The sequence below is a fragment of the Hypomesus nipponensis genome, chromosome 19 (genome assembly GCF_054491055.1).
Source record: "Hypomesus nipponensis isolate SF chromosome 19, ASM5449105v1, whole genome shotgun sequence".
Taxonomy (NCBI): domain Eukaryota; kingdom Metazoa; phylum Chordata; class Actinopteri; order Osmeriformes; family Osmeridae; genus Hypomesus; species Hypomesus nipponensis.
Window position 1 is genome coordinate 8,424,804 of NC_140379.1, and position 25,813 is coordinate 8,450,616.

Genomic DNA, 25,813 nt, shown 5'->3' on the forward strand with positions numbered 1-25,813 from the left:
ATTGATGGTCCTGGTTAACCGTGTGGTTTTTTTCGACACGCTGACACCAGCCAACAGGAACTAGGCTGGCACACTGGGGCTGAAGCGTTGTCATGGTTTCAGTTAACCAAAGCTAAACCAGAGACATGAGTGAAAACAAGTTAATAGAATTTGAATACTGGAGCATGTCTGCTCGGCTGAATGGAGCAGAGTCAAGGTGATGAAAGGCTTCTAGAGCGAATCTAGATGTGGAGCAGCCAGCCGGAGATGACATTTCAAATCCATCCTTTCACCAGTGTGAGGAACATAATGGCTTTACTCAAAATCATGGCTAATAAAACAAACACACACACAACTCTGCCATCGCAGTAGATTAGGTTATCAGAGAGGCTCAGAGAGAGAAGACAACTAAATGTTTCATCCTACAGATAAAAAGGCACAGGCCAGCCATAGAACCAAAGACAGAAATGAAAAGAAGACGGGTGGGGGGGAACTAAATTGGACTCAATAAAATGGGTCACGAGTCTTATCAGCAGACATAACAGCTACCGTCTCTCTGATCATCAGTGTGTCTCTGAGGGGTGTGAGAAACAGTCATTCTTAGAGGGCAGGGTGGATTCTTTAGTTTGCACTCATGTGTGGACTGCTCCAGTGATTTAGAAAGGACAGGGAGAAGGGAAAACAAGATGACTCTCCTAGTGAGATGGCAGTAGAGAGTTAATCCACATATGGCTATAAACTTGTGACTGATTTGGGGTTTGGGGAGGGATTGGACCTTAACCTGACTGAACATGTAGTGTTTCAGCAGTATTAACCTTCTAAACAAACTCTTAGAGTTGGAACTTGACAAGGTCCAAGACTGAAAATGCTGCTCAAGGGCTTTAATCTAAGAGAAAATTAGTTACCCAGCAAGACATATTATAGCATTTATAACCTCTTTTAAAGTTAATGAATCAAATCAGCAACAAAGATGTGCGGCGGACAACAAAGTAAGACGTTGATAAATGATTATGATCATTAAACTGATTCATTCACATAGCAATTTGGCTGATAAGAATCCCGACAAAAAAAACTAATTCAGTTTGGGGAAAGTGTAGATCTACACCTCTAGCTCCCTCTACTAAAGGTTTCATCATTGTGAAAAGACTCGCCTACAACAATGGGGGTGAAAAAATCAGTCCTGTTGTCCCATATTATCAAAATCGCTTAATCCCTAAAATACAAATACAATTTACTCCTCCTGAAGGGTCGATACTGCCGAGGGTCAGGATAAGGTCCATCAAGACTAAAACAGACATGCTGGACATGCGACAGAAGTTTTTCTATCTTATGACAATCCCACACAAGCAAAGTTGCACCGTTAACAGGATTTCAATGTAATAATTCCGTATGCAGAGTAGTAAGTGGCAAGTGATCGATCTGTGTTCGTTGCAAATGCTTTCAGCAAAATATTGCAAAGCATGACAAAAAGGCAAAACATGTGAATGTCAACACGGGTACAGTTAAACTAAGAGTATATGGTGCACAGACTTCGACATTAGCTTGTGTTCCTTTGATTGTCGCATCAACTCATAACACAGCCAGCACAACCAAGCAGCATTGCTTAACCCTAGTTCAACACATGAAAACAAGGGGAACGGCCTCGCCCAAACTCCAGCATGCGTACCTCTTTTCTCTCCTGAAAACACTCAAGCACGGCTAGGTTGTTGGTCCAGGTGTTCTTCGGACAAAGCCGGGTCAAGTCCTCCCTGCAGGCCTCCTCTTCTGCCAGCTTCCAGCCGGCTGTCCTCCGTGGCTGCGAGGCCGCGGCAACCGGGACATCTTTGACTGGGACTGCCGCTCCGTTAAGCCCAGGAGCGTTTTGTTGGTTACCGAGTCCATTTCCAATTCCATTATTTTGTGTTTTAAATGCTTGAATGGTACAAATGCAGAATGATACGGACATCAGCAGCAGAAGCAGCTGAACACGTCTACACGCCGCCATCTTCGGGGAAATTGCTCTAGCAAAGCAGCAATACGCCACTCCTGTTCTTCTGCGTGCGCGTTTTTTTTTTTTGGGGGGGGGGGGGGGGGGGGGGGAGTTCACTGGATCATAGACGTATGAGTACTAGATAAACGCCGTTCAACGTGATGATAGTTTTTCTAGGGAAAATTACAGGATTAATGCATGTTTTGTGTTTACTATAAAGGTAAATTATAAGAATATTTGTGTTTCACATGCTATGTAGCTCAATCAAGCACACACCGTGAAATACGTTTAGGAACGGATCTTGCACAGATATATCTATAAATCCCTCCCACCGCCACCTCGAATAGAATTGTTGGCAAATAGTGACATATAGTCGTATAATCGTAAATAATACGTTGAATAGTTGATAATGCCAGTTTTTTATACAGCAATGCAAATTCCTAATTTCCATGTTAAAAACATCTTGATGTATTTATTGACGTGGCCGTAGAAGAGGAACGGTAATTGATCTGAGATGGTTGATTGTGGTACATTTTTTGTACTGCAATTTGTTAGAACCAAAGTCAAGCTCTGTGTCGCTGTGGTAATAGAGGTGGAACAACGTCACTGTCTTCTGTTTGTAAAAAGCAGCCCATAGTGATTTCAGAAAGTCGTGTCCCCGATGCGGTGTTTCAGTCTACAAACAGATGTACGAGAAGCCTCTTGACACTCTCGGCTGTCTCACTGTAGACTCCCGGAAGGAGGCCTGGGTGGGTCAACAAGCTGCAGGTCAGACTGGGGTCAAAACAAAGAAGGGACTGGGGAAATAGACTCCATCTGAGGCTGCTGCAGACTCTCCATATATAAGTTTCTTTTGATGGGATTATCATCGTTCACAGGAGGCTCCAGGTGAATTTGTGTCTAGGCCTCTGATACCTTCTTAGGAAGCAGATACATGATGTATGAGGGCTCAGGTAACATTTACACACAAGGGCAGAGTCACATTTGCATAGACAGAGAAGCAGAGGGAGAAATTCAGATTCAACTGCACGTATTCAAATTTACTCACAGATTTATTTTTACACAAATCTCAGAAAAGTGTGGAGAAAGGAAACAATCTAACCATAATTAAATCTGATTTCCTGAAGAAATAGGGTCTGTGAAAATGAATGCTGAAATAATTCAGTATTTTCTGGGTCTAACATATTTCCAGTCGTAATGAAATTATTTAGATAAACCACAAATAGATTTGAAACCCACCCTTCCGGGAACTGCACACGCTTTTCTGCTCTAATGTTTCTAGAGCCTCCCACAAAAGCCACAAAACAGCCTGGGAAACAGTATTTTCATCATTGCTGTGTTTTTATTGGATGGGGGAAAGAGAGAGTGAAACATCAAAAGGACAGGTTATAATGCTACTGTGCAGTAATTGAATTCAGTACTAGCTCGGGAGCAGGGACACTCTGGAAGTGTGATGATTTGTGAGTCAAGCGATAATTGCTGAGGGACCACAGAAGCTGTGTCAAAAGTACACAAGCCTCCAATAGTAGTTTGGCACTGTGTGTTATGTCTGGTGCCTGGCTCACACCATGGTGTGGAATGGGTGGCATTAATCACCTGTTCTGTGAATATGGATCTTTGTGTCACCACAAAGACAAGAGCAGGAGGTGCAACACAGGGTGAAAAACCTCAAATCAGTCAAGGAGGCCTCAGATTTTAAACACTCGGGCAACTGGCAGGATGCTTATGAGATGACCCAGGAACCAATAATAATACGAAATATGATACATCTATTCCATATCCAGGTAGGGGTAGAAGATGGGTATGTTCAATATGTAACCTCAACGGACACCACCTGGAGTTTGAGGTATTCTAGAGAGATTGGCAAAGAAAGCAAAATATTGTTTAAAAGATTATATGTGGCTGATATTTATATCCTCTGAAGACAGAGGAAGAGAAGCTCCAAAAGAAAACCTGAGTCAGAAGAACAAACACTGCAGTTGTTATTCCTCGAGCCTGTGCAGAGTCTGGACAGATTTGGCTCTGATTGAGAAATCAATTCAGACTGATTACAAATTGAAGACCAACTCTGTTGATTCGGCCGTGAAGAAGTCTTCTCTGACTCAACACCAGGTCAATATCTTTCACATCAAGTTTGTGTCGCCATCAGAGCAGTCACATATTTCAGAAATATTCATCATTCTTATTACCCACTTATGCGCTCTGTCGAATATGTTCTTTAACAAATTCAGCTCTCATTACTCTCCTACATTAGACAGATGTTGCCCTCAGTGTGGCACATGCAGGAGTCGAGTGTTTCCTCCATGGAGACTAGGACTCCCTACAATGTCTCTTCCTTACGTTCTACCAGTAATTACATCCATATACAACCAGGATACAGAGCTGTTGTCACAGCCAGCACCTAAGCTTCTCTGAGATGAAGCAGAGTGAGAGAGAGAGAGAGAGAGAGAGAGAGAGAGAGAGAGAGAGAGAAAGAGAGAATGGAGAGAGAAAACAGAACAGACTGAGAGGGTATGATGGGATACATAGAAAAGTGGAGGGAAGCAGTATCCAGCAAGAGACAGCGTTCAACGCAGAGAGATTGATCGATAGCTGTGGACTTATACAGCTCTCATGTCATGTACTCAGCCTCAGCCCTGTCACATGACTGTAGGAAATGTATTCCATGTTCACGATGCATTACCATGACAGGGCCCTGGAAATGGGTGACTGTAGCTTCATTTTAATCGTTTGCGAAATAGACCTATCCATCAAAGTGTCCCTGTGGTAGGTAGTCTTATAAGGTAAGGCTGTGCTGTTCTCTAGAATATAGGATAGAAATCCGCATTGGAATGTGTTTTTAAACATCGTCGAAGTGTCGATCAATTTAAACCTGCTGCCTAAACTTCGCTATCGCCCTTATAACTAAACACAAACAAATAACCTCTAAATGTCTTGAAAATAATATTGAAAGACATTTGGAATGCTATTAATTGATCACGCAATTAAATTGTGACGCAATAAAAACTAATTTATTGGTTAACTGCGTCATTTGCGTGTGAATGTGTTGCTCACAGGTGCCATGGTAACATGCATCTGACCAGAAACGTACTATTACATACTGCTGGCACGGTAGGCTGCTAGAAAAAACCTCCACTGTTTGGCCAAAAGTGGTTCGACACCTGACCATCACGCCTGTATGAACTTGTTGGACTTACTATTCCAAAATCATGTGCATAAATATGGAGTTAGGAGGGCTATCCACAAGATTTGGGAGTGTGTCTGTGTGAATGTGCTCCCGTTCAGCCACAAGAGCATTAGGGAGGTTGGACACTGATGATGGGTGATTAAAACTGGGATACAAATGGCAGTGATCCCAAATATGTTGGATTAAAACGCAAATTCCAAATGTCTATTAGAAACCCTTCCCAGAAGTGAAGCCAGTTACAAGAACAAAGTGGGAACCAACCCCATGATTTTGGAATGAGAGGTTAAACAAGCAGGTGAAATTACATATCAATATATTCCATATTCACAATGCATTACCATAACAGGACCCTGGAAATGTGTGAGACTGTGGGCTCATTTTTATCATGTGTGAAACAGACCTATCCATGAAAGTGTCCCTTCGGCAGGGAGTGTCTTCTGAGGCAAGGCTGTTGCCGTACTGTACACACATGTACCTGTCTCTGGAACCATCTTGGTTGGCCACACGAAAAACTTGACTTTCTTTGTGCTGTATGTTTTGGACTGCAGATCAAGAGGGATGTTCAAATCCCCCTCTTTACAATACATTGGAAAATAGTGTCTGTTAAATTAATTACATTGCATTACATTCAGACATTCAGAAAATTATCACTTTAACAAGCTACCTTTCTTTAACAAAAACGTTTTACTAAAACCGATACAGTCTCACTAGCAACCAGCCTACATAGGCCTAACACACAGCACATCTTTGGCCTTGTGTGGAACTTCATTTTTTAGTGAACCAGCTTCAAATGATTATGAATCCCACAATGAAGTGTGAGCCTTGAGTCACAGCACAGCCCTAGGCCACAGACATCAACTCTGTGATTCAGCAGTGTAATACACAGTCCTTCTGTCCACACACACAAATCAATAATGGAAGCTAAATGAATTTACTGCTCTCACTAGGAACGGAAATCAATTGGCAGTCCTCAGAGAAAACACTGGATAGAAAAGGAGAGGTCTTGAACTCTGACAGCCAGAAGACAAGACGACAAGTAAAGGAAGAGAAGTATAGCCTAGTTTTGTTAGTGGCATTACACTTTGGGGAAAAATGAGGTGAATGAATGGAGCTCAAAGACCAAAAACTATTTGTCTTTTCTCCATGTTAGGTACCTCAAGGCTGCCCTGGGCTCTGGGATCTAATTAAAATGCTTTTTTACCTAGGTAAAATGCAAGTGTGTCCATGCAGCTGCAGTCTGTAAAGGGTGACTATGCCAGGATAACAGAAGCTGCACGTCAAACGGGTCATTCAACATTTCCAAAGTTTGGACTAACTGATGAATTAGCTAATTGATTAATTAATTGATTGATTGACTGGTGCCATGCTTGCTGGTGGAAGGCATGTCTCAGTGTTCAGTGACTTTTGTTGCTTTTTTAAATTTTTTACAGTTAACTACTACCACATAGGACCCTCAGCACAGCATGCAATACAGCTGACTTTCTTGAAATGACAGGGTCTCCCGCTTTCACCAGAAGGGGAAGCCATTGAGTAAATCATATTGAAAAGATAGAGGGAAGTGAGGGGAGAGAGAGAGACTTTTCTCTCTTTTAATCACCATGATTAATAATAGGGTTAGGGTTAGTTTTAAGTGTTTGTAGCATGAAAATGAAAGTGGGGATAAACTCAATTTTTAACTCAAGGATTAAGTCCCTGTTTCGCTTATGTTATGGCCTCAGTTTGAAACTCTTGTTTCTTGGCTCCAACCAAAGAATTCTCAGCCAATAGTTAAAGGTCATATTCACTTGGAAATAAAAGTTAGACACTCTCAAGCGTGGGAGAGATGTGAAGCAAAGCTTTATAAAAGTCCCTCATTCGTCTGCCTCATTAAGCGAATGATGATGATGACACCGCTCATTTCCGAACAATAAATAAATAGATAAATGAAACGTGCTCATCCTTGACAAGTATCATTACAGTCAATTCAATTAGCAGACAAGGCCAAATTCTTTCTCAGCACTTCTCCATCTAGAACTGGCATCCGGAGGCCTTGATACTTACTGCACAGTTCACCCACATTAATACTAATTAAGAATATGGGGGTACCTGCTTACTAATATGAGCATTAAGTGAAGAATTAAAGATGTGACCAGACCCTATGACATACAGAGCTAGATGCAGCATTGTCAAGATGTCAGGCAAACAAGAACACACTGGAAATCTTCAAGCAACATGAGAAGAGGAAAGTGATTTCGACCCACATCAACCGACAAATACCTAACCCCTCTGACTCAGGACGAGGGATGGTTCATTGGGAACGTGCAGACTGAAGTGGTGTAGAACTCAATGTGCGGATCTTTCACAGATGACACAGCTTCACTGCATGTTTTAAAGGTTGTTCTTTTGTATTATGACTACCCACACACGCACACACACATTCACCTACCCATTTCCCCACCATCATAACCCCAAGTAATCTGGTTAAATCACTTTTATTCCCTAGATTTCATAGCGATCTGATGCTGTTTATGTCTGTCTATGTTAAACATGTTTTAGGCGTTATGTTGGACTTACTGGTTCTGTGCCCAGATGGACGTGTGCTTAGTTATCAGGACTAACACAGGTAGATCCAGTGTAGATCTCTGCAGGACCTTTGAGGGCTTACCCGCTTCTACAGGAACAAGCCCACGTCTCGCCTCAGATAATACCAAGGAGGGTTATGGGAGCATGGAGCACAAATGGCAGCAACAACAAATACCAAAAGGCTTGGATCTTTTATTCTCGCTCTTTGAGGTCTGACAGCAAAACAGACTCTGACTCTGGAGACCTTTGATAAGGTGATTTAGTGTTTATAAACTGCTTTTGGGAATGGAACTTGATCTAATCTCATCCCCAGTCAGCAATGTCTCTTGAATACAATCCCAAACCCAATCCCTTTTATCTTGTACTGTCATCTGGCTCTTATAGAACACACTGCAAAGCGGGACACAAGTTCATTGAAGCATTCCACAAAATTGAAAGTAGCTTTATTTCTGGTATGTGTGTGACTGAGTTAGCTTCTCATGCCTTGGTCTTGTTCTGGACCGGCAGGTAGAGCTTGAACTCTGCAGGCAGCTCGTCCTCAGAGTAGAGGCGGTCTGAGAAGTACACCCGCCGAATACGGCAGTTTGCGTGGATCTAAAAAAAAAGAGGACATCACACAGGAGACAAGTCCTGCCATAGTGGAATGACGAGAGGAATATGTAAATGTGAATGCAATCAGAATCAATCAGAATGACAGCTAGTCCATAATACCAGCACATGACTTCCACTACTTTCCCTGGCAGGTCTGGACAGGGACTGAAAAACGGCCCGGGACTTTGAAACGCAGATCGGCCAACGACCGTGTATTTTTATCTATATATTTGTTTGCATTTTGCCGCGGCCGTTTGACCGGCCGTTAGGGAAATCTCCCGACTCTCCCGACAGCCAGTCCGACCCTGTTCCCTGGTATATTTATCTTAGCTGTCTCATGCGTGTGATACAGTGGCTGAGATGGGACCAACCTGGACCCTCAAGATCTCGATGTAGTTGGTGCCGTAGGCCCGGCGGGTGAAGTCCGACAGGTTGAACTGGATCTGGTTCCAGCCGTCGTCCAGCCTCATGGGCATGGTGCAGATGAAGGGTTTGACCCGGGTCGTGCTTTGGTAGTTGCTGGCCCGAAACCGACGCCGAACATTTTTATCATCCAGGACCTAAACACACAGTACATCACCAAAGATCAGCATTGTTTAACTAGATAATAATGTAATTCTTACGACCTGTTTTAAACCGACTAACCCTAATACTTAATTGATTTATTGTCACTTTAGCTACACATATACATATTACCTGAACTTCGAAAGTGAAGTATTTCTTCAAGTTCTTGATGATCATGACAAGAAAGGGCAGTTTGATGCCAAGAGTTTTCTTTGGATCAGATGGGCAGGTGATGTATGTGGTGCTGTATGGAGAATATGGGAAAAAGAACAGCAGAAACAGAGGTCGGTTATGTTATTCGATTTAATAAGGTCAACTGCCCTTGTAGAACTCACCTTACATTAGTTCCCTCAATCTCAAGAACCAATGACTGAATGTCATTATCTGTAATTCTCTTGATATGCCCATTTCGCACCTGAAACAGACACAGCCAGGTTGGCACATTGACTTGGAGCACGAAACACAGACTTAAGTCACTGGAAAAAGAATGTGTCTTACCTTTGTATTCCATATATGCAAGGGCTTACTACCAATACTATAGAGAATGGATAGAAATCCACTTTGAAATGTGTTTTTAAACATCCTGGAGTCGAAGTGTTGATCAAAATGGACTTACTGCTAAAACATTCCTATCAACCTTAAAACTAAACACAAACAAATAACCTCAAAACGTATAGAAAATACAATTTAAATACGTATTTGGAATATTTGAATAATAATAAAACACGCAAACATTCACATTTCTCGGATAAACTCTTGAGTGCGTCGTTTGCGTGGGATTATGTTGTTTAGGTGCCATGGTAACATGCATCTGACCATAAAGTGTTGGCTCGGGAGGCCGCTGAAGGCCTAATGAAACACTATTTGGCCAAAAGTATGTGGAAACCTGATGAACGTGTTGGACATCCCATTCCAAAAACATAGGTATTAATATGGAGTCTACAGGTACCACTCTAACATTTCTGAATCCAATCTCCCTAATGCTCTTCTGGCTGACTGGATGCAAATCCCTCATCAATGTTCCAATGTCTACTGGAAAACTTTCCCAGAAGTGAAACCATTGGTTATAAAAACAAAGTGGGAAATAATTCTCCATACTAATGTCCATGATTTTGGTGTCCGTATGGTGAGCATTGTCCACGCACTATTGGACATTTAATTTGTACTTAATGTATTAATGCATTTTTTATTTGTTTAACCTCTATCAGTGAAAATGAGGCAAAACATTTTTTGGATCCTTTCGAGGTCCTTTCAATTTTGTGTACAATTACAAGCATATTGTGTACAGGCTGGCAAATGAGACAGAAACATATTTAAACATACCATTTATGTATTTACATATGGCACATAAAGTACAAAGTTTTCATTGTATTTCCACATTCAACAACGAAGCCTGACCCATGTATGACACACTATTCTGATGTTATATATGATTTTGTATAATTTAACAGTCACTATTGCCTTTCATAAAAGTGAAAGGTGAGACCGATTTTTGAAAAACAATCAGATAACAGCCATTATTGGGAGAATGGTTTTTGATTCAGCTGCTTTCAACCACTGAAAGAAAGAAGAAAAAAAAACTTTCACATGTCATCTGTAACAATGACTACATCAAATCAATAGGGCCGACAAGATGCCTGGAAAGTTATTTTCAGTGCGACACATTCTACGCAATACACCTCCTTGAGGCTCACTGCATGCTATGTTAAGATCAATCCAAGCATTGCTTTTTTGGGCAAGTGTGTGTGGGAAACTGGACAGAAAAGTGTTGATCACATTCCTCCCTTAGATGTATGTCTGTGCATGTAGGTTTCAAGCACACATTTCTGCGTATTCCTCTGCATATACAAACACACATTTGTATGGGGTCGTTTGCTTGCATTTCTCTGTGTGGATACTTGTGTGATTGTGTGTGTGTATCCCGAGGTAGGTGTGTGTGTGTGTTCCTCTCAGAAGGTGCTCTGGAGCAGGCAGTGGCAGCCGCAGCCTGTGGGGCACTCGTCCTGGGAGCGGAACCAGTCCATCATGTGGGTGGTGTGTCCTCCATGGCCACAGCTCAGGCAGAAGTTGGAGGAGCCGCGGACCGCCACGTGACAGATGGCACACTGGAAGGTGAATCGCTTACACACCGCACACTGGGTGCCACGGGCCTGGCTACGACAGTGACAACAGTACACACCAAACTCTGAAGGAGGAGGAAGAGGAGGAGGAGGAAGGTTGGTATGAAAGGAAGCTAACAGCATGAGAGCGTACAGTCTATGCATCTCGACTTCTACTATCTGTTGTTGGTGCTTATGGTGCTATTGATGGGAGTGTGCTGCAAGTCTTAGACTAACCAATGCCCTTGTGAGGCTCTGGAGGGCAGGAGGCAAATTTGAGCACATCGGCCCTCTTTTCTTTCAGCCCCCAGCGGTGCAGGATCTCTCCGTAGCACTTCTTAAAGTCATCAAACTGCAAGGTGTTGGCTGGGTCCAGGAGCCTAGCCCCAACGACACCACAGGACAGCAAGAGTAAGTACTAAAGTTCTCAAGTCTATTAACACCACATTAGTTTATACCTTGCAATTGAACAACACATTGTTATTCTAATGGTTACCTTTTATTCATGTCATGCTGTTCCCTCTCTCGCTCGCGCGGATCTGTGTAAACCTGGTTGGCATAGCGATATTCGTCAGGTGAGGATTCTCCCCAGGGGGCAGCATGTTCAGAGTCTCGACCTGAGGAAACAAATATGAAGAAAACGGTCTCATCCATTCTGGCGGTACTGCGCTGTTTTGACAGTGGGTACCTATGCAGCATGTGTCTTTTGTTTGTTTACATCGGGTTAGCATTCTCCTATACCTCTATTGCCTGCACACACTCCTACAGAAGCTGAAATGTATTAAGTGCCAACTAATTCATAGTCCTGCAAAGCTAGTGTTTACAGAGAGGGTTGTGAGGGCTCTCGTCCTGTCTGAGTTGGGGGCTACCCTACCTATGTTCCAGGTGGTGGTGGTGATGGATTCAGAGGTGCTGGAGCATGAGCCGGAGGTCACTGAGCTGGACGTGTAGCTGGGCTGAGAGGAGGAAAGGGTGGGAGAGAAAGGAGGAAGATAGAAAAAAGGAAACGGTTAATTAGATAATAATTAAAGTGCAAGACACATAAAAGATAGGGGTGAGTACTCAGCCTTTTAGCTAGTTTCAAAAATGTTTCAAACACCAAGCTAACCCCCAATTGACAAACCTTCTCGGCATCATGATGCTTAGCAGGGGACTTACATAACGAGAGTGATGGGGAGGGAACATGGAGGATCGTGAGGGATGGTGTCCGTACAGGGAAAAGTAGTCCTGAGGAACCCCCTGGGTTCTGAACACACTGCACAGCATGGCCAGGGTTTGCACATCACTCATCTGGCTGTAGTGGGCCAGCCTGGGAAGAATACAACACATTATTAAACATAATAGAAAACATATTTGCACTGTATGTGGTTTATAACATTGTATACGTATGTATACATATAGTAGACAAAGTTAGCTAGCAAGAAACTGTTGTGGTAAAGTATTCATATGTAAACATGCAGTGGAAGGGCTTAAATGGTTTGGCATTACATTCATGGTGTGAAAATATGTTTGGCATATATTATAATCTTAGTATTATATTCTGTATTTTTTAGGTGCTCATGTTCTCTTCTGCTCTTATTCTTCCCCAGACTTTCGGGAACACTTCATTAAAGGTTCAAATGAAATGAAATAATAATTTGACAAGCTATATTTATATTTAAATGCAAAAAAAGAAAAGAAAAAGATCACACTGACATTAGAGGAGGTTTCTCATAATGTAAATTATATTAGGTTTTAATTACACCATTTATCATGCACTGATGCATAAAGGTAGCCTGACAGAATATGAGTCTGATACTGCTCCATTGGGCTGTGATTATGGGGCGTGTTTCAACTGAATGCGAAAAAAAAGCCTCTTTGCACAATTGGATAGACTGTTTCTGAATCCCGTAGGAAGGATGGCAAAAACATATTTTCGATCAACATATGCCTTGATTGCGTTTCTCAGTTCCTCTTTCAAAATGAATGTGCTGTCGATGTCTTCTAAAACAGACTCGATGGCAGAATTGACACATTTCAGCTCTCCAGTGGCAGCCATGTTTGTTGAAAACAAATTAAACCAAGCGCTCTTTGGTGATGTGGTTGATTACGTTACTGTTGATCATCTGTCCATCATTGTATGAAGCCCGCCCTGACAATTTGATTGGTACGAACAGCTCTTGTTCGGGCATAGTTTTCCCCAACGGAGCACTACCAGATCGGACTTCCCGACCCAAAAAATTTTGTGGGCGGGGATAAGTTTGGCTGGCACCCAGGATAGCACAAACGAATATATATGGGTAAAAAGACACTGGTGTGTCAATCTAATTACAGAGTCTCCAGCAGGTGGCGCCCAAACGGGTGTCTGGCCCAGGGAGTGTCAGCATCAGGGTCCATGTCTGGGCTGAGGTCCAGACTAGTAGCAGCAGATGCCAGAGCCCACACCTAAGGAGTTAAGACATAGGCTTCTATATTACTGGATGAGGACTTATAATGGATATCCAGACTGGTGATGGATGACTGGAGGAAGACTGGGCGTACCTTGGCCACGTCCCTGCGCCCCACTAACAGAGCAGCCGCTGCGTTCTTCTGGCATGTTTCCTGGATGTCGTTCACATTCAGACTGGAGGGGAGGGAACCCATACATTCAGGTCAGTTTCAAACTCCAAAAGGTATTCATACAATAAGTGCTATGTTTACAACACTGTTAGGGTTAGAAGTTCTAACCAGGTCATTGTCACCTACATGTATGTCTCCCCAAGGATCTTGTGGACGGGCAGCAGACAGGTGATCTCCTGGATGATGATCTTCCCTGCCAGCTTGATGGGCCTGTTGCTGTAGTCTGTTCCCTCTCGCTTGGTCTTGAAACGACGTGACTTCTGTAGGAAAATGAGGGAGGACCATCAAAGGATTTAATACAAAACAAAAAGAAATGGGTCCAATTCCTGAAATACATATTCTCGCAAAAGTTGTTGAAACTTCCGAAAATAATAAAAATGAAAAAGAAAGAATTTGTACATTTCTTGTTAGCAAGGAATCACATGACCTTACCATAACCTTAGGATGTTACAGAGTGTTAGTGTCACATCAGAAGCGTTAGCCACCATTGGAGGTAGAAAGACAGACAGTGAGGGCAGGAGAGAGGGCAGCAACAATGGTTAATGCTCTAGGGGGGTTATCCATGCTTGCTTAAACCACAGAGAGATGGAGAGACATGCTAGGAGCCAAAAGAGAAAATAAGTCAGAAATGATCTGAATATAAAAGCCCAGACGAAGGGAGAGAGAGAGAGACAAGATGGGGGAGGGAGAGAGGGTGAGGTCAATACCGGACAGTCATGAATGGTCTGCAAAGACCAGCGGCGTGGGCCAGACATTGGGGGCTTCTGATTGGTGGAGTTTGAGGGGGATCGAGTAGAACACACCAACGAGAGGGAGGTAAGGTGAGCAGGGAGAAGGAGAGGGGGAGGGCCCCTCCCCCATGCCCCCCGAGACAGGAACAGAGAGAGAACAGCTAGTCAGGGGGACAGCCAGTGCATTGGGGTGGGGGGCTGGAGCGAATGGTGAACAAAACACTAGACACGACAGAGCTTAAACATCATACCACTGGGCAGCATAGGACATGGGAACTACTAGAACAACGTTCCAAACAAAGCTTTAAGGCACATCAACGCAGCAAGGTGCAACATAGGAATGTTTGTGTATATGTGTGTGTAGGGTTAGTGCCCGTTGCCCAGGTGACCTCACCCGCTCCTTGTAATAGAAGGAGGAGATGGAGACGGTCTCCTTGTCGGAGCGCGTGGGGCTGCCGCTGTAAAGCCTCAGGGTGCTCTGAGACTCTGTCCTCATCTTCATAGGGGTCAGGATCCCACTGTGGTATGCTGACAGAGCAGAGAGAGACCTGGGAGAAAGCACACACACACACACACACACACACACATATTAACCCCCCTTATCCTACACACACAGACAAACACCAAAGACTCACGCACATACACTAGTTGTGGGCGTACCTGGGGGTGGGTTCTGTGGGGGGAACAGAGCGGTGCATGGTGATGGGTCTGGTGAAGTACACCAGGCAGCCCGTGCCACAGAAGCGTGCCCCCGAAGTGCGGGGGAAGGGGATGTTGGCGTCCTGGTAGGAGCCGTAGGTGTTTGTGACCCGGGGGAACGCTGGCAAGGTTGGGGTCACAGGGTTGGACAGGACGTAGGGGTTGGCGGCTGTGCCATCTTCCTGGGTCTGGATATGGCATCATGGGATACAATGAACATGTAAAGATGAAGGTTTCTTTTGATCGAAACAAGATACAGAGGTGTGTTTGAGTGAGTGAATGAGTCACCATGTAAGACTCCATGCAGGACACCAGCTGTCTGACACAGGGCTCCAGACAGTTCTGGTTCCTCTTCACCTTCTGGAGCGACGTATCGGTCAGGATCTACACAGAGGAATGCACAACCATGAGTACCACACATACAATCACGTTTGTCTTACAAGTGAGGACCGACAATTAATTCTCATTCAAAATCACGTTATCCCTAACCCTAACCAAATTCCTTACTGTAATTCTAAGCCTAACCCCCTTAGAAATACAGCTAGAAGTAGTGAGGACCAGGAAAATGTCTTCACAAATTCCTTACTTTGCTATATTTTGTGGGGACTTCTGATTCTCACAAGAATAGTAAAACCAACACACACAGTACCTTTTGTATTTTGGTTCTCATGGCGGTGGGGATGGAGGTGGGGCTGACAAACTGGAAGGCAGGGGCAGCATTGTTGGGGTACTGGGCTGGAAACTTGACCACCAAACGGACCTGGTGACTACCAAAGTGGGCTGACACAATGCAGCTCCGGTTGACAGCATCCATCTGAACCCAGTGAAGCAATTCAGATTGCAGACACACACACACACACACACACGAGTCATCAGGTACCACAATAAGGAACGGATGTGCATTGCAATATTATTAATCCAAAACAATGAACAACTCTCCAGTTGTAAATACTATAATAATCGTATCTTACATTTTAAATGAATTTCAGATTGTTTAGTACAATTGGTTTTGCCACACAACCTGTGTTTGTTTCTTATAGTGACTTAGACTGGTCGTGGTTTGAGCCAGAGTATCTAGTCACCAGCCAATCAACAGCATAGGGCATCTGGAGAGGGTTTCTGTATGCATCTATGCATGTGTGTGTGTGTGCGTGCGTGAGCCTCTAACCTCAACATTGACGTTCCGGATCTGCAGGTTGACGAGGGAGAACTCCTGCTGCAAGGTCTGGGGAAGACCTGGGGCTTCCTGTCTGCTGGAGCTGAGCCCTGACAGGTCCCCATCCTGGTCTGAACCGCCACACACTCAGTACTGCTGCTTCAGTAGTACGAGGCACGGAACTACTCTTCAAATTCCTATCACTGCTGCTAGTCTGGTAAACATTTGTATTTGTGTACTGTGCATATTGTGTTGGTACTTTAACCTTGTGCGTAATGATAAGTTGCAGTTAAACTACCATTAAAGTCACCGGTGGGAATCTTTAAAAAGAGGCTAGACTTAAAAAAAGGTGTGTTTGTCTTACCCAGCAGGTCGTCGATCGCAAGGCCGGAGCTGGGCTGGGGCTCATGGGGGGACAAGGTCTTCTCAGACTCTGAGGTCAGAGACATCCCCTCCATCAACTCGTCTACTAAGTCATTAGAACACAGCTGTGGAGCACGCACATGGGTCAGCTGTACTGTCTCTCTGTCTGACTACATATTTGTCTGAATCAGTCAATGTATTCATCCGTTTCTCTGTCAGGGGGAACCTAACTTACCTTTTGAAGCTGTGGATCCACACGCCATATCCTAAGAGTCTGGTCTCTGGACCATGTGACCAACTGGTAGTCCTTAGACCCTGGCATATACAGGAGACAGAGAACCAAGGGGTTAAAATAATCTTGAACCTGCCAAATTGAAACTGCATGTTAAATCCAGAAACCATAGTTTTCACCTTGATTCACTCTGTCAGTTTATGAAAGGGCAGGTGTTCTTAATGCTGCGTGCACAGTGTAGGAGGGCGACGAGGCAGCTAGAACGCTGCATCAGTGACGTCATATTGACAAACAGGGTGTGGACCATTCCGTCTAGTCCTTACCCTCCTTTTGCGGGCGCCACTGGAACTCCAGCACCACATCGTCGTGTCCTACGAAGGCGTGGACAGGGCTGTTGAGATCCAACGTACTCCAGAGCAGCAGGCTGTTCTCCCTCCTCAGCTGGGGAACCATCACCGTCACCAAGCCGTTGGAAAAGGGCTGTGGGGGCGTGAGGGACACATACGTGTACACAGACCTGGTGATACAGTGCACACTACACTGTGAGAAAGGGGGGGGGGTAGAGAGGGACACTTACAGTGTATCTTGCCTTCCACACTGGGACCTGGCAGGACAAGATGTTGAGGTACTTCCTTGGTTGTCTGTAGTCCCAGAACTAGGGAGAGAGAAAGAGGCAGATACATGAAAAATAGGATGGATGATTATCATGACATTTGGCTGCAGACTGCAGTGTGCAGTGACTTACCCGTACAGAGTTGTCCTGACTGGACGTGGCTAGGATGTACTCGTTTTCAGGATGCCAGTCTAGACCATGGATCTTAGACAAGTGGGCTGCTACATACTCTACTGCTGTGTTGGGTTTCTAAAAAAGAACTCAATTAATTAACCAATCAATTAATCAATCAATCCAAGTATATATTTTCGGTGGAGATGCAGTCAATTGATAAATATGTGACTGCTAAATTACTACACCAAATTATGTAACCTTCACATTACAGATTCGAATGTCGCGCAATTTTTCGTTTTGGAATATCTCATCTTTCTTCTTTGCATACAAATATGACTAATGTGAATGTGCTGCTTCAGATGTTGCATTTTATCCTTTTGATTTTGTAGTCACATACTAACCCTCTTGTCCCATATCCTGACGTCTCCGTCATGACTGGAGGCGAGGATGTGCTGGTTCCGCCTGTTCCATTTGACCTGTGAAGCCCCCGCTAAAGAGGTCAAAAGAGACAGTCAAGAATTGGGATGGAGGAGAGGGGGAGGAACAAAGGGAGCATGAAACCAAATCCGTAAATGTGGTGAGAAAACTTGTACTGAAATACTGATATCCTGAAGTGATTGCTCACCGACAGCAGAGAGTGCCACTGTAGGTTTCCGTGTGTCTCTAGGAGCAAACACAAAACCACAAATAAAACCGAAAACAGATTTTAAAAAGATGTCTGTTTTATTACCAAGCATAACTTCTGTATACCCCTGCGAGTGTTTCTTACCTGGTGTCCCATATATAGATGTAGGTGTCTACCGAGCTGGTGACTAGATACTCTGGCTCAAACCACGACCAGTCTAAGTCACTATAAGAAACAAACACAGCTCGTCTGGCAAGACCAAATGTACTAAACAATCTGAAATTCATTTAAAATTTAAGATACAATTATTATAGTATTTACAACTGGAGAGTTGTTTATTGTATTGGATTCATAATACTGCAATGCACATCAGTTCCTTATTGTGGTACCTGATGACTCGTGTGTGTCCCTGTAAGGATGTGTGGACCTCCCCACTCCCATCACACCATGTGTACAGATCAACACGCTGGTTACTCTGCAACAAGATTGATTTTCGATTAGACTGTGTGATCTTTGACTGTCAGGGTTAAGGCGCCACCATGTGGCCATCCATAACCATAAATAAAAGGTCTGAGCGATCTTTAAAAACAATAGAGCATTTTTTTGTGTGTTTGGTTACTTTTGATACTGGGACTTACAGAAGCAGCAAATACATGGGATTCTGTCTTGTGAGGATTCCATTGGACAGTGCCCACATCCCACTTGCTCTGGCGTCCAATTTTGCGAGGTGCTTCCGAAGGGGTCTCAAGGTTAACCACGTAAAGGAAGCGCCGTCTGCAACAGAATGTCATTCAGTGGGGATCATTCAAAACAAACAAAATCGTCTGGAAGGACTTGACAAACTCTGTATGAATAAGGATAATAACTAAACGGTGAACTGTATTTTACTATTGCAATGTCCTAAAATCTCTGCTCTGTAACCAGTGCTAAATAATGTTTAGCAAGCATCTACAATCAGTCACCGTTTGTGCCCCTATGAGGAATTTCAAACTTGTTCCTAATTATGTAATAAGACTTTTCACTGGGCAGTGAGGCAATGTACCAGAGCTACACACCCTGACAGAACTGCATGGCGTCCCAGGCAATCCACTGACATAGCAGTTGCCTGCAAAATCAAAATCAAACAAATCACAACAAACCAAAAGTATCTATGTTCTGAACCGGATAATAGTATCGTATTCATATAACATTAACATACTGATGCAACTTTTGTGATGATAATAAAACAAAGGTATGTCCATGACCGTTGGCAAGAGATTGGTTCAACATTAAGGGTTGCTACTGGATTGCACTTAAGGTATAAGCAACTAATGTTCTCCAATCAACCGCGTTTTCATAGCACTGCAATGCATCATATATTAACTCCAACTCGTTGTCTCCTGCACGACTTCGTCAGTTAAGTACCTGTGCATCTCGGAATTCGACCACCACATTCTCACTACTCCAGCGGGCAGCCATCTTGCTCTACAACCAAAACAATAATCAACATTGCACGTCACATGTAAAAACGCGAGAGTTACTTCTTCGTATCTGATTGGTCAATTTGCTGATGCGTGGAGTTTGCCATTCAAGATGGCTACTTGCTTGGTTGAGCATGTTGTCGCAGACGCAGGTGCGTTTTTGAAGAAAGTATCTCTCCAGGTGAGGATTATTTTACTAAGTGATCTCCAAATGTTCTCAGCCAAAGAAATCATGCAAAGTTTTGTATGAAGGGGATAATAGTGATCCTGCGCTATTGAGCTGTCTGAGAAACCATGTCGGGCAGTTTTTGTAGCTGCCTGCGGCACCCAATCTTGATGATCAGGGATGAGCATTTTACAAACGTTGCTTGTTTGTGTTTTTAGGAAATTGGAAAGAATATCTACACCCTGAAAGATGTTGTGGATGAAATTCGTGATAAACCCACCCGGAGGAGCCTGTCGTTCCTACCATATCAGTTGAACTTCAAAAACCCTCAACCAGAACACATTCGATTCGGTAATATGTTTGCAGTGTCGTTGTTTAACATATCTTTAGGTGTGACATTTATCACTAACGGTCTTCCCGTGTTCTCATTTTTAGTCACTGAATTCTCAAAGAAGACCGGAGATTACCCCAGTCTGTCTGCCACCGACATAAAGGTCTTGGCCCTGACATACCAGCTGGAATTGGAAAATGTGGGGTCGGGCCATCTAAAAAAGGAGCCTGATGTCAAGGCACGTTAGCTATGTTCTGTATTTGTTTGTATTAGGAAAGTGGATCGAAGACTAAAGATTACACTGTATCATTTGTTAATCTGTTGGATTTTAGGTTCAATTGTGCAGCACAAAGCGGCATCCAGAGGCCCCAGTAAACGTGGCAGGATTCCACTTCCCATCAAAGGTATTGTTATGCTATGATGTCTCAAATACTGGATTAGGACATGTATTGTATGTAGCCAATGAACAACCACAGAACACCAACTTAAAAGCAATGTAATTCTAATGTAGTGTAATTATAGTGCAGTATTGGTATCACAGCTATTCATTTGGACCCAACAGAGGCCAGTAGAGGGTTTGGAAAGTCACCGACAGACCTCTGTACAGACTTCTCTTTCGTCTGAGGAGTTTAACACTTTCCAGTTCTGGAGGAACCCTCTGCCCTGCATTGAGGCAGAGCTGTTTGAACTTCTGGTGAGTAGGTGTGACGTGGTCTCACTTGTAGGTCAAAATGTACTTCCTGAAATCCCTTTATTCATTTCCATAATCACTTTATAATGTCTTTGGTCAACCGGCAGCATGTGGAGGACATCTCTGTATCAGATGGAACAGAGGTTGAGATGGTGCTTGAAGACGGGGGCATTCACAGGGATTCTGCAGAGCATCAAGAGTCAGAAGAACACTCTCTGGACCTGAGTGGTGGTTCAGGAGAGGAGGAGGAGGAGGAGGAGGAAGAAGATGAGGAGGAAGATGGTGATGATGGTGGCGGTTGGATCACTCCCAGCAACATAAAACAGGTCCAGATGGAGACTGGCCACTGGACTGCTCCGGCGGATGTTAAAGTGGGATGCCTGACGACAGATTTTGCCATGCAGGTAAATTCCGACTAAGGATTAAGCCACTGCATTGCAGTTCCTTTTGTATACAGCCTATTTTGTTGACTCAAGACTTTCTTTTCCTCTCTAGAATGTTCTTATTCAAATTGGACTGCATGTCCTCTCAATTAATGGAATGCTGATTAAGCAAGCAAGAAACTACATCCTGCGATGCCATGCTTGTTTCAAGTGAGTGCAAAAAAAGATTTAATAAAATTTAAAAAAATGTGTATAGTGAAAGTTAACTAGTTACTTTCATTTCAGGACCACAACAAACATGAACAAGGCTTTCTGTCCCCATTGTGGTAACAAGACGCTAAAAAAGATAGCCGTGACCATCAATGAGGACGGCAGCATGCAGATGCATTTCTCCAAGAACCCCAAAGTGCTAAATCCTAAAGGAATGAAGGTGAGAAAGAGCATCTGCATCACTGGCAGAAAATATCCTTGATACATCTGATCAGGTGGTCTATGAGGATCTGCTTTGTTGTCCAAATTTGCATTTAATTTTATATTATAGTATAGTATTTTATATTATCTATATATTTATTTATACACCTACTCTGTCCTGCCCCCTGTAGTACACACTACCCCTGCCAAAGGGAGGTAAACATGCCTGCAACCCCCACCTGGTGGAGGACCAGCGTTTCCCCCAGCAGAGACTGTCCCGCAAGGCCCGCCAGAAGACAGATGTCTTCAACCCTGACTACGTGGCGGGAGGCTCCCCTTTTACCGAGAACGACATCTACAGCCGCTCTGCCAACCTGAACATACGAGACAGCCAGTGTGGAGGGGGTAGGAGAAGGGCCAACCCCAACTCTGTACAGAAGAAGTTTGTCAAGAAGAAGTAATGGACTCCACTAGCACATGACACCACAAGCCAATAATCTGTCAATTGACCCTGTGAAATCATGATGCAGTCTAATCTCTACATGCAGACTCTTGCAAAGCAAAAATCCAGCAACAGAATAGCTGCAACTGAATATAATACAGACAATGTTAATAACCTGGCTATATTTTTAAGGTTAACTTAATGCCATGCTCTGTTGAAATATTACAGAATAACTTTCATATTTTCAAAATCCAGTTGTGTATGGGCTTGTGCATGTAACCTGCAGACACATTTTGGCCCAAAATAAATCTGTAGACAACCTGTAACTTTCTGCTCCTTTTGTATGATACCAAACATAAGAGGGCAAAGTCACTTTAGACTTGATTTATTGTCTCACCCATCTCAATTTCATGACAAAACCCATCCCACATCCATGGAAGAACATACGAAAACAGTAAGATATCTGAAGATTTCAGTTACCTGTTATATATTAGGTTTGGCTAATGCCAAGCCAGTATTTCAGCATGTTATACTCAACATTACTCCTCAGAGTTCACTGTCTGACTCTGAATCTTTGACCTCTGTGTCTGGTTCATTGTCTACAGCATCCATCGCAGGGTCAGAACTCTGGACTGATTCTGGGGGGATGGGACTCTCGGATATTGCATTCTCTCTGATTTCGGGGTCCACTATCGGTTCTGGTTTTGGTGGTGGTTCCTCTGCTGGTATCTGGCTGACACCAGATATGGGTTCTGGATCAGTTGTAGTCAAACTGCCCAGCTCTGTGCTGAGGTCCACTTCTGGAGCAGCTACTTCTCTTTCAGGCAGCACAAACTCCAGAGGTTGCAGAACCATGCAAACATCAATGCAACCAAGACTGTCATACTTGTGTACTTGTGTTGGAGGAACACCTAGACAACAGGATAAAGAGTAATCATGTCAGTTCACAGTGGGTTGCACTTTATTCTGAAAAGGTTTGATCAGGTTTGCACAAAAAAAGATTGTACAGTTTCATATAAAAACGTATGAGGGCTGTGATAGCATGTTATACCGAGTATGAGAGCTAGCTGCGCAGGGGGGAAGAGGACTTGGAGACAGCGGTTGAGGAAAGGCACCATGTCCTCTGCGAAGGCACAGCAGAATTGGACAAATAGCTCCTTTTCCCTACTGCTGAAGGCAGACTCCTCAGCACGGTGGAACACCAGGATGAGCTTGGTCACCTGTTGAAAGGAGGAGAAAGGGATAATACAGTCATGAAATTACAAGAAACAACTCATTTGGCACTAGCATGTCAACAGCATTTCACTTGGCTAAATTAACAACATTGCACACCACAAAACACGTATCTAAATGGTAGCAGTCAGGAAAGGTAAAGTACATATGTAGTAAGGCGACCTCTGAAACAGCAAGAGCGCCATCTATGTCATATCAGCATTCGTGCCACAGCAGCGCACCTTGAGAAGAGCATCCTCCAGATACTTGGTGACCTCTTGGGCTAGACCTATGGGGCAGCACAGACGCAGGTCATTGAAGGCAGTCAGAATGTTGTTGAGGAAGCAGGCCAAAGGGGGGAAGTCGAGGAGGGCCATGGGGGGTTGCAGGGTACCAGGCTGGGTACTGGGTGCCACAGGAGGAATGGTGCCACCCAACATTGAGGGCAAAGAGATCAGCGTATACATGTTCATGTCTTCCTGGAACTTGTCAACTGCCTCCTGGATGGCCTTACGGAATGTATCTGTGGCCACTCGTTGAAACATAGGTGCCAGTTGTCCACGGAAGTCCGCCCCAACTCTGCTGAAGGACAAGCCGAAATACATGCACTGGCCCAGCAGGGAATCAAGCCGACCTCCCACCCCTCGTTGAAGGTCTCTATCCAGGGTCTCCAGGAACTCAGCCACCTTCTGCACAACCCAGCCATGGAAGATAGCGCTCTCGTTCACACCTTGGCCTCCAGGCGGCAGCAGCGGGTCCTCGTCAGAGAAGATAGCACGGTATTGGGTGATAATGTCAAAGAGGTGCACACGGCAGGCCTCAATGGTCTTGGTGATGTGGAAGTAGGGGTCATCATCAGGGATGGCGGCCAGGATGGAGTTCAGCCAGCTCCCACGAGCCTGGAGGAACTTGACTCGAAGCTCTGCCTCCTTGAAAACGTCCATCCTCCGCAGATAGCCAATCACCCGCAAGCAGACAGGAAGTTGGGAGTTGCTGCGTAGCTGCTGCAACAGCTGGTTCAGCATGAGTTGAGCTGACTGACGCACCTCATGGACGATTCCCTGACCGTAAAATAAAGATCATAAAATGAGTGGAAATAAGAAAAGTTGTTGACTAATGAGACATGTTGGTACTATGGTCGGACAGAGTATACTATGGCTGTGCCTTCAGAGATCTAAACTTATTCCAAATGTATGGCTGCCTCTTGTCTGCTATGCGACAAAGCGTCAAAGAGCATTACTTACTTGAATGACAGGCAGGGAAGAATGCTTCTTCTCCAATCTTTTTACATAAGCTGCCAGTTCCAGAGCCTCCTCATAGTAGCCGTTGCGAACGCAGGTGTCCATGAGTTGGGGAATCTCTAGAATTTCCAGGATCTCGGTGTGACGATTCAATGTGAGGCTGTTCATTCGCCGACTGACTCCGATCTCCTCTGCCTCCTTTATGAAACCCCTGAAGGGAGGGCAATTCAAACTTTAATTATGACAAGTTTGTAACGATGGCACTAGTAAATGTTACATTAGTAAGAATTAGAGTGTGCACATTGATTTGACACTAACCTGCATTTTTCACCAAAGCTGGGCAACTTGTCAAGGAGTTTAGAAACGCTGCTCTCCACACGACCAAAGTCCTTGTAAATCTCTTCCGTGCAGTCAGCTGTTCGAATGAATGTCTTGTAGTTCGAGAAGGCAAGCTCCCTGGTTTGCTGCAATATCTGAGCTCTCTCCTCCGCTAATCTCTCCGGCTCCCGGTTTAATTTCTCTACACCGTAAGAGCTGAGCTCAGACAAGTATGCTGCAAAATCCGGATTGTCCCTCCAGTTATCAGGGAAGCTGTCTTTGAATATTGAAGCTAGAATACTCTCATCTTCCACGTCGACAGCTGCCATATTTGTAATCTGTCACTTCAACCCTGCAACGGATTTCCCGCCCAGCAATTTAGTAAAAACCTTTAAAAATGACCTATGTAACCACAATCTAAACGTGGAAAAGTCGATGTAAACATAATTTGTTTGTAGAATGTAGGAAACTAGCATACAAACTGCCGGAACTGCAGTCGCGTTGTGATGACGTCACTGATATTTGTGCAGTTGAAGAGGCGTCAACCTCAAAGACTCAAAATACCTCAAAAGACCTTTTCTATGGCTTTGATTGCAAACCTATTCAAACATGTCTGCGCCAGTTCAATGCACGGTTTAATGAAGACTTATTTGATCTTAAACCGTTTTTCTATACGGCATGCAGCAGTACGTCTTTAAAAGCAGCTGCTTTACCTACGAGGAAAAAGTAAAACAAGTCGGTACCAGAGAATGTCTCTGTCGGTACGCATCAATGGCCAATGATTTCCGGGTTTGCGAGTTTTTATTCCTTCAGAATAAAGCATAGTCTGTGAATTGACGTAACGCGTGAATTCGCTGGTGCTAGCTCCAAAAAACTAAAAAGTATGTTTATATCTGTTTATGGTTTGTAAAAAGCAACAAAATAAACAATTCTCATGACCACCACAACTGAACTACCAATACACATGTTGTTTGTAATGTATGAAACTTTGAAGTACAATAGACTGGCATTGCAGCAGTGCTGTAACAGTGGAATGGAAGTGTACTACTGGTATAAACCTTGTTAAGCCTCAACTA

General features: G+C 43.9%; 5 protein-coding genes across 11 annotated transcripts in view; 1 reads left to right on the forward strand and 4 right to left on the reverse strand.

The window, feature by feature from the left end:
* Positions 1-1,992, reverse strand: part of glg1b (golgi glycoprotein 1b) — a 28,558-nt gene extending 26,566 nt beyond the window's left edge. For 2 of the 4 annotated variants that reach the window (XM_084682246.1, XM_084682245.1), the window contains exon 1: positions 1,646-1,992. In XM_084682246.1, coding sequence (XP_084538372.1) covers positions 1,646-1,963 — 318 coding nt within the window. In that variant the 5' untranslated portion in view covers positions 1,964-1,992. The remainder of the gene's footprint in view (positions 1-1,645) is intronic. The other 2 variants (XM_084682244.1, XM_084682243.1) reach the window with 1 other exon arrangement.
* A 6,123-nt stretch (positions 1,993-8,115) lies between these two features.
* LOC146246789 (cilia- and flagella-associated protein 20-like) lies at positions 8,116-9,645 on the reverse strand. 3 transcript variants are annotated; one of them, XM_084682631.1, is made up of 6 exons: positions 9,592-9,644; positions 9,351-9,496; positions 9,188-9,267; positions 8,985-9,096; positions 8,660-8,848; positions 8,117-8,291 (listed from the first exon to the last, which is right to left on the reverse strand). In XM_084682631.1, exons 2-6 carry the CDS (start codon positions 9,432-9,434, stop codon positions 8,175-8,177), a joined length of 582 nt encoding a protein of 193 aa, XP_084538757.1. In that variant the 5' UTR covers positions 9,435-9,496; positions 9,592-9,644; the 3' UTR covers positions 8,117-8,174. The 3 variants fall into 3 exon arrangements, with proteins under 3 accessions (XP_084538758.1, XP_084538757.1, XP_084538760.1); XM_084682632.1 differs by having other exon boundaries at positions 8,116-8,291; positions 9,193-9,267; positions 9,351-9,645; XM_084682634.1 differs by having other exon boundaries at positions 8,192-8,327; positions 9,351-9,641.
* Positions 9,646-10,164: 519 nt separating this feature from the next.
* wdr59 (WD repeat domain 59) lies at positions 10,165-19,554 on the reverse strand. 2 transcript variants are annotated; one of them, XM_084682629.1, is made up of 26 exons: positions 19,487-19,554; positions 19,138-19,187; positions 18,721-18,856; positions 18,472-18,557; positions 18,227-18,307; positions 18,083-18,120; positions 17,859-17,947; positions 17,476-17,592; positions 17,308-17,385; positions 17,054-17,210; positions 16,734-16,813; positions 16,500-16,623; positions 16,148-16,266; positions 15,629-15,793; positions 15,268-15,363; positions 14,941-15,167; positions 14,675-14,828; positions 14,257-14,313; positions 13,676-13,809; positions 13,472-13,553; positions 13,263-13,375; positions 12,110-12,260; positions 11,826-11,907; positions 11,448-11,568; positions 11,189-11,331; positions 10,165-11,037 (listed from the first exon to the last, which is right to left on the reverse strand). In XM_084682629.1, exons 1-26 carry the CDS (start codon positions 19,538-19,540, stop codon positions 10,802-10,804), a joined length of 2,970 nt encoding a protein of 989 aa, XP_084538755.1. In that variant the 5' UTR covers positions 19,541-19,554; the 3' UTR covers positions 10,165-10,801. The 2 variants fall into 2 exon arrangements, with proteins under 2 accessions (XP_084538755.1, XP_084538756.1); XM_084682630.1 differs by lacking the exon at positions 14,257-14,313.
* A 75-nt stretch (positions 19,555-19,629) lies between these two features.
* nob1 (NIN1 (RPN12) binding protein 1 homolog) lies at positions 19,630-22,287 on the forward strand. The gene is made up of 9 exons (XM_084682914.1): positions 19,630-19,723; positions 19,927-20,059; positions 20,144-20,277; positions 20,372-20,443; positions 20,602-20,733; positions 20,838-21,134; positions 21,226-21,323; positions 21,399-21,543; positions 21,716-22,287. The coding sequence occupies exons 1-9, from the start codon at positions 19,655-19,657 to the stop codon at positions 21,983-21,985; spliced, it is 1,350 nt and encodes a 449-aa protein (XP_084539040.1). The 5' UTR covers positions 19,630-19,654; the 3' UTR covers positions 21,986-22,287.
* A 48-nt stretch (positions 22,288-22,335) lies between these two features.
* On the reverse strand, positions 22,336-25,503 carry cog8 (component of oligomeric golgi complex 8). Its single transcript, XM_084682913.1, has 6 exons — positions 25,216-25,503; positions 24,738-25,089; positions 24,423-24,630; positions 23,421-24,239; positions 23,018-23,186; positions 22,336-22,877 (listed from the first exon to the last, which is right to left on the reverse strand). Exons 2-6 carry the CDS (start codon positions 25,064-25,066, stop codon positions 22,513-22,515), a joined length of 1,890 nt encoding a protein of 629 aa, XP_084539039.1. The 5' UTR covers positions 25,067-25,089; positions 25,216-25,503; the 3' UTR covers positions 22,336-22,512.
* Between the last annotated feature and the right edge of the window lie 310 nt (positions 25,504-25,813).